The 7,998-nt window shown below is 43.0% G+C and overlaps 1 protein-coding gene across 1 annotated transcript in view; it reads right to left on the reverse strand.

Annotated features, from left to right (window-relative positions):
• Window positions 1-7,998, reverse strand: part of LOC107572597 (integrin alpha-L-like) — a 55,698-nt gene that overhangs the window by 23,577 nt on the left and 24,123 nt on the right. The window contains exons 18-19 of the mRNA XM_016259019.1: window positions 2,941-3,011; window positions 2,685-2,826 (exon numbers count right to left, since the gene is read on the reverse strand). Coding sequence (XP_016114505.1) covers window positions 2,685-2,826; window positions 2,941-3,011 — 213 coding nt within the window. The remainder of the gene's footprint in view (window positions 1-2,684; window positions 2,827-2,940; window positions 3,012-7,998) is intronic.

Below are 7,998 nucleotides of genomic sequence, written 5' to 3' on the forward strand. Positions count from 1 at the left end.
TCAATGTGGTTGAGTCGTGAAAGTGTGGGGTGAGAGTGCAAGGCCAAAGGAAGAACCAGTGTTGGTAGGCTTTTGCCCCCAAAAGCAAACCTCAGGAACTTCCTATGATGAGGAAGGATGCCCTCATCCTTCCTCGGAACGGTGAAGTACCGGCTGTAGGACTCGGACTCTGCTGCGCAAGGAGGGACCACCTCAATGGTCTCCATCCTCCGAGAGTGTCTACTTCTGTTCCATTACCAGAGCCTGCTCGGGGCCCACCAGGGTGGGAAAGGCCCCGTTGAATTGAGGCGGAGGAGAACCGAACTGGATTCTGTGGCCTCTCACTACAGTGTGCAGCACCCACTGAGACACGTTTGGCAGTAGTTTCCACGCTGCCAAATAGTATACTAAGGGATCAGTCTCTCGAGACTGATCTCTGGTGTAATGAGAGCAGCTAGCTCGGTGCCCTGTAACGGCGGACCGGCAGGGGACAACCGAACCGGCTGCTCTAGAGACCTCCGTGGAGGTTGCGAGCCTCTTAGCACCGCTACGTTGCCGGGTGGTGACTGAGAGTGGCGCTCGCGGTAGACCGCTGCGCCCTGGAACACCGCCAGGGTTGGCAGACCGATCTCCTGAGGGCACTGAGGAGAGACGGGCACTGTGTAATGCGGTGTACACCGCTCTTCCCCAGAGGGAGCTGGCCCTCAAAAAGTCCTAGGCCATAGGCGTCAGGACGTTTACGACGAAGACTATCCAGCAAGAATGACGGGCAGAACCGCTAGAAGCCTTCGGCCTGGGAGCGCCACTCTGACTCTAGACTCTGCGGAGTACAAGAAGTGAGGCCCCCAGAATGAAGGGCCGGAACACGGTACGTTGGGACTGCTCTGCCCAGCAGCCCGTGCTGACCGCCACAACCTCCTCAGAGGAAGAGAGGTAAACTCGTGCTCTCACTCGAGAAAATGTATATTTATTTATTTTTATCCCAAGTGCCTGTATATCTAACTTCTCATAGTCAGAAAATTACTACATTTTATTCCTCAGAATTAAATGCCGTCAAACAACCAGAGGAGTAAATACGGTCTGGTGAGTAAGATTCACATCAAAAACCGAATGATGTAATATAAGCGTTGCCTCGGCAGCATGCGAGCCACTCAGTCACAACAACAACATCAATCTCCTCAGGGAAAGATGGCCGCATCAGCAAGCTCTCTCTCAGAGGGGGAAGAACCGCAGCCTCGAGAACGAGCTCTATATCTAGCGAACACGGGTGGAAATAGGACGAGCCGTCTCCAACCCCTCCACCAGATGTGCGATCACTGCGATCTCTGTCGCCGCCGTGCCTCAGCAGCAGAGGGACCGCAATCGCAAGATCACAGGCACGGACACACTCCTCGGAGCGTGCCCGGCGAGAGAGGAGCGCTTAACAGCGGGAAAAGCACAATCCGCCCCCCGAGAGCCGACTGCGCGAGCTCCGCTCCCCATTGATACTGCTCATTATAATATCAGGCATAATATAATGCTGCTTGGCCTCGCCTTAGGTGTCTGGTTTTGTCTTGTTTTTAGATTTGCTTGACAGACAACACTAAATAAGACTCACAAACAGATATCAGACTGACACACACAGAGCGCTTGCTGAATGACAAAAAGCTGACGCTGGTCTCACCGCACGTGCTTTTATAGCTTCCTGGTCATTACGTCACCCGCCCGTGACGTCTCGCCCATCCATTGGTCTGATTACACACGAGGTTCAGAGCCGTCACGCTGAAGGGCGTTCCCGAAGCGTCCTCCGACGCAGCTCAAGTTCCTGAAGAGGAACTACCAACAATGAAAGCTAACAACGTGTTTCCTGATGATATCTCTCAAGGGTAACATGTAAAGCATGAAGAGTAACGGCCCTAGTACTGAGCCTTGAGGTACTCCATACTGCACTTGTGATCAATATGATACCTCTTCATTCACCGCTACGAATTGATGGCGGTCAGATAAGTACGATTTGAACCATGCTAATGCATTTCCATTGATGCCAACAAAGTTTTCTAGTCTATTCAAAAAAATGTTGTGGTCAATAGTGTCTAACGCAGCGCTAAGATCCAGTAGCACTAATAGAGAGATACAACCACAATCAGATGATAAGAGCAGGTCATTTGTAACTCTAATGAGAGCAGTCTCAGTACTTATGATACAGTCTAAATCCTGACTGGAACTCCTCACAGATACTATTTTTCTCTAAGAAGGAATATAATTGTGAGGATACTACCTTTTCTAGTATCTTGGACAGAAAAGGGAGATTCGAGATCGGTCTGTAATTAACTATATCTTTATCTTTTTCAAGTTGTGGAGAACTGGTTTCTCCCAAGGTTTTTTTCTCCATTGCACAGACACTATTTGAACTATACTGAGCTGGCCAATGACATCACTGAATCAATGGTGAACTGACTTTAATTGAAAATTTTATTGTTTACTTTTGTCCTTTTGCATTATCAACACACTACTTTCCTATTTAATATTGTAAAGCTGCTTTGACACTCTGTATTGTTAAAAGTGCTAGATAAATAAAGGCAACTTGACATCTATTAAGAAATGAACAGAGTTATTAAAGCAGCAGATTGAAATCTAGTTAATTGTGTGGTCTGATAAGAGTTTAAACCATTTTGAGGAGGGTTTTTATGTTAAGTTTTTGACACTTGACATGCAGACAGCAGTACCTTAATGGTATCAAATTTTGAGAGTGAGAGGCCTTCTGGGTAATGCAGCACTATGATGGTGTTGAAGGAGTCGTCGCCTGGGTTTGCCAGCGATACGAGGATGCTGAAATGAGCTTGATTCACCACCACTAATGTGTCGTTCCTGCAGAACAAACCTCATTTTAATAAAAAAAACCTGATGAATAATGGCAATATTCAAAAGATTAACAATCATATTTCAGATTAATATCATGTCTATTTATCAGTTGTTTCTCACATAAATCTGAAGTTCAGCTTCAGATCGGCCACACAGCTGTTGTTTGAATTACAGTTCCTTTGAAAAGGCACCTAGTCGCAAACAAAAGAAAAACGTTTACTGAGCTTTTGAATGTCGCAGAAACTTCATACAGTAAAGCTGAAGAATCTTAGATACTTAAGAGTTGACTGACGCTGAATGTTGGAGCCATTTTTTATGTAGCAAATTAGCTCAAAAGGGATATGTATATAAATAATTACAATTAATTATGATTAATTACAATTATTTACATCAGCTGCCAGTAGTAACTGTAGCAGAATTAAATTGCCATCACCCAATCTGTTCGTCCAGCGAACATTCAGTGTAAGTTCATATCAACTCTAGGAAATAAATATTTCAGGAAAACCAGAGAATAAAGCTATGAAAAGAGTCAGTTAAGTTAACCACCTGAGTAAAACCATCAGTGCCGTTTTAGAACGGGGTCTACAGCTTATACTAAACCTCTGTTTCGTTTAGTTAAATGTACAATACTTGCATTGCCTTGGCCTGGAACGAGCATATGGATGCAGTCTCGGATGGAAGTCTTGATGATGGTTTGGATTTTCGGTGGTGTAGGAGTCGCGATCACCTTCTTCCGGGTTTGAAGAGTGATGAACACCAAAGATGTTCTGACTTGATGGTAATTGGGAGTTTCTTCCCAGTGGAAAATGAAAAAGAGCTAAGAGAGTTCCTAGGATCTTTGGTGAATTGAAAGTCAAGGCCCGAGGCCTGGCGCAGACTTAGGGTGTCCTTAGAGGGGTGCTAGCTCACATCCTCATCTTCTAACAGAACCGCAGGCTGACTGGCTATGTGTTGGAGCCCACCGGGCACGCCCGCACCGGCTCAGGCTTCAACACGCTTCTTAGCAGAAGAAGAACAACAAGAAAAACATGGGCGGAACGGTGCGTGAGCCTTTTAAGGTCTGAGAAGATTCCCGCCTCTCAGGATGGGCTTGTCCAATGAGAAAGGCTGAAATTCCAAGCAGGAGGTTGGAAATACTGGGGAGTTTTATTACCCTTTGTGTGAGAGCATGGTAATTTGCATATGGAACTCGAATCAAAATTATAAAGATCCTTAGAACGCTAATATATTGCCTATGTACCCACATATAATATAAACGCTCATTTAGATCATCAGAAGACAAATTCAAAGAGACCAAACATGGTATTGGTGGGGTTATTTTAACTAGTGATCTATCATAATACACACACAAATCAGTGTACAATTCAAAAGACAAATATACAAGAACAGTAATGGTATACACGATGTCCTGAGGAAATGTGTGTTCATTCACAGAAAGGGTTTTCTATTAATTAATTAGAGAAGAGTTCATTTTTATGTGCATTGTTTGTCTTTCCCAAGGGTAAATGAACTGAGTTTTTCTGCCCGCATTCCTTTGGGCAATAAAACCAGTGATATCAGCCTTGGTTGCCATGGCTCCGGAGGCCTGTTCTGCCTTTCTGAGGTGTTAGATGCATTTCGGGGGAAGGGTCCATATACCCTCATATGGCTTGTTTACTGAGTATTTGTTAAATATAACTAAAAAAAAATTGTGTCTGATTGGTCCAGACGCTACATTTATTAGTTATTAAGGTTATAGGAGTACTAAAATATTTTTTGGTATATAAGGTTTTTTTTTTGTAGATACTTTATTTTGATAGACCATGAGAAGGCAGTGAAGTTAAAGATGGCTGCCTCTCACCTTTTTGTCAGAGAACAAAGAACAAAGAAGCACACTACCAACCTACTAGGCATATACGTTCTTTAAGGCTATTTGCTTTGCTATTTTTTTTATTAATTTGATCTTGAGTTTGTATAATTTGAACCCTGCTCTAACCTTTGTATGGATTACTGGAATTCATTTTGGAATATTGTTTGTACCATCCATCCTGCCCTGCCTGCCTGCTACTTGCCTACCTTGCTCACGTCTTTCCATCCTGCTCATCAACTTAAGTTTATTTAGATAGTCGTTTAAAGAATGTCGGAGAAGCATGTTGGGGGCTGCTTAAAAATTGCCATTACACTAGTTAAAGAACTTGCAATCGCTCACGCGGATTGATGAAAATTGTTTGGAAACTTGGAAATGTAAAGTTTGGATTCTTTATGTTTAAAATAGTCTTGAATTTTGAAGTGCCCTATTGTCAATGCTGCACTTGCTGCAGGAGTGGACCATAATCTTTTGTTCATGTATGGATTTACAAGCTGTGATTTCTCATCAAAAATCTTATCTTGATAAAGCCTCAATGTGGATAATGAAAAATTCTACCAGCTTTGTGCAACTGTAACGCCACACCAGCAGAGGGAGTCCTCGCCTGAGTACTGACTGTGTACCGCTCCCTCTGCTTCTGCGTTCATTTCCTGTTTGATCAGTATTTAGCAAGGAACTGTGTGTTTGCTCATTGCGAAGTATTGCCAGTTTACCTGCCTTACCAAGCGTTTCCATTGTTTTCTGCCTGCCTATTCTGTGTATGATTCTGCCTGATTATCTGCTCTACGGTTACTGATTTACCCCTTTGGATTGATAGCCTGATTTGGACTGATGATTGTGTTTGGACCTTTTGCCTGCTTACTCGTCTCTACCTTTTGGATCTCCCTTGTGTATGTTGAAAGATTGGACTGCTGTTACGGTACTGACTCTCTGCCTGTTATTTCTATTAATAAACTTTTGCAAATGGATTCTAACGCCGCCTCAGCCTCACTGTTACAGAATACTTCGCCTCAACTGAATCCAGCGGAAGTTTCAAACTTGCAAGCAGCCTTCGCCTATCAAAGTGAGGTATTAAAGGGATACCAGGATCAACTGGCTAAACTCCAGTCTGTCAATGAGCACCTGACTCACTACATCCAGTCTCTTCCATCGACCATGTCAAAGACGGTAAGCTTTGCATTACCTGATAAATTTGATGGATCTGCGGAGCAATGTAGAGGCTTTGTTCGTCAAGTCAAGATTTACTTTGAAAACCAGGAAGACAAGTTTCAGTCAGATGAAAAGAAATGCGCTTTCATGATGACGTTATTATCTGGCAAGGCGATTGACTGTTCGGGAAACAGATGTGCGTTTTAGAAGATCTTTTGATTATTTCATCCAACAAATGCCAGAAGTGTTTGAATATCCCGCTGGGGGCAAGGATATATCAACGCAGATTTTACATATGTCACAAGGTAACCAAGGTACAGCTGCTGAATATGCCATCTTATTTAGAATGCTCGCTGCTCAGAGCGGATGGAATGATGTTTCACTGAAAGCCGTGTTCCAACAGAGCCTCAACACTGATCTGCAGGCAGAGCTGGCTTGTAAAGGGGAGAATGTATCGTTTTCTGACTTTGTTACTCTCACCATAAAAATAAGACTGAAGATATTTGTATTTCATTAACAGCGATGATCGATTCTGGAGCAGCTTTGAACCTCATTAACAACGATCTCATCAAAAGATATAACATTCCTACCCAACCATGCAATCCCCCCATCAAGATCAAAGCTGTCAACGATACCTCAATTGGAGAGGGGATTATGCTGTTTTCAGTTCTAGTTTCACAGTTTAGCGACCCCTAGTGGTGACATGTCTATATTTAAGCAGAGCATGTGCTGTTCAGCCATTATGTTGTGAGGCGTTTGAGAGGTCACACAGACGATACCAATCTCCATCCACACTTCATTTATTCTTGGAAAAGGCACTGTCTGTAAGTGTTTTTAAATGAATGTTCTTTTTGGTGTTTATTTTTGGTTGTGTTGTTGTATTTGGAGATGTTAGATGAGTGTGTGTGTATATGTAAGACTAGTACTCTTCAGCTTGTTGGATTCACCTAATCTAGGCATTTATTGTAAAGAATTTTTCAATAATGATGCATTTTAAAACTTGTGTGATCATTTGCATACTAAAGGAAATGTGAGATGTGTGCCCTGTAATGTTGTTTATGCTATTGCTATGTATGCTGTGCTATTTACAATTGAAAATGGATGTATTGGATGTTGCTTATGCTTCTATTGTTGTTTTTTGCAGTTTTACACCGCTTCCATTAAATTGTACTTGGATTCAGTCATTGTCTCAAGTCTTTGTTGGAGGAGTGTTAAGCTTGCTGCATAGCTATGTATGTGTACACATAGTGAGGGCAGTAAAGTAAAAAGACAACTAAACTTCAAGATTCTAAGTGAAGTGGAGATACGTCGTCTTCTCTCAAAAAATAATGTCAAAAGCTGATTCTATAAGCAGCGATCCAGTAGACCTAGAGGTTAGGTCAGAATGTGCTGCATCAGCTTCGTCATCCTCTTCACGAAGATCAAGTAAGTCTGCAAGCAGCATAGCCGCAGCACAAGCCCGTGCTAAAGCAGAAGGAGCACGTAGAAGAGCTGCCTTTGCTAAACGAGAGATTGAGATGCAAGTTGAGAAGGCACGCATCGAAGCTACTTTAAATGCCTTAAAGGAAGAGTGTGAGGCTGAGGCTGCCTCAGCAGAAGCTGAAATGTTTGAGGCATTTGTTAAATCAGAAATGGGTGAATCTGACAGGAGAGGAAGTCATGTTTCATCAATCCATCAGTCTATCGAACGAACAGGAGAATATGTTCGGAAACATTTCTTCTGTAGATAAATTTCCTCAACCTGCAGATGTAGACGGTTCCAGCTGTCGCTCACAGTGTCATATAGATTCTTTCAGTCAGACCCCAGTTACAGTTCAGACTCCCATCAGAGCAAAAGTTAATTCCACAGATGTTTTGGAACTGGCTGCTTATTTATCTCGTAGAGATCTCATTACTGCAGGGCTTAAAGTGTTTGATGATCAACCTGCCAGTTATCTGTCATGGAAATCCAGTTTCAATAATGCAGTAGAGGGGTTGAGTCTCAAACCTACTGAAGAGTTAGATTTCATCATCAAGTGGCTTGGTGGGGAGTCACTGCAACATGTAAAACGCATTAGAGCAGTTTATGTTAATAATCCAGCTGAGGGCTTGGATGTGGTCTGGCAGAGAGACGATGGCCTCAAATCATTCCCCATAGCAGAGGAAGCTATCAGTGTGCTGAAAGCAGCTCAAGAGATGTTGGC

Source organism: Sinocyclocheilus grahami, unplaced genomic scaffold, assembly GCF_001515645.1.
Source record: "Sinocyclocheilus grahami isolate Dianchi unplaced genomic scaffold, SAMN03320097.WGS_v1.1 scaffold1780.1, whole genome shotgun sequence".
NCBI lineage: Eukaryota > Metazoa > Chordata > Actinopteri > Cypriniformes > Cyprinidae > Sinocyclocheilus > Sinocyclocheilus grahami.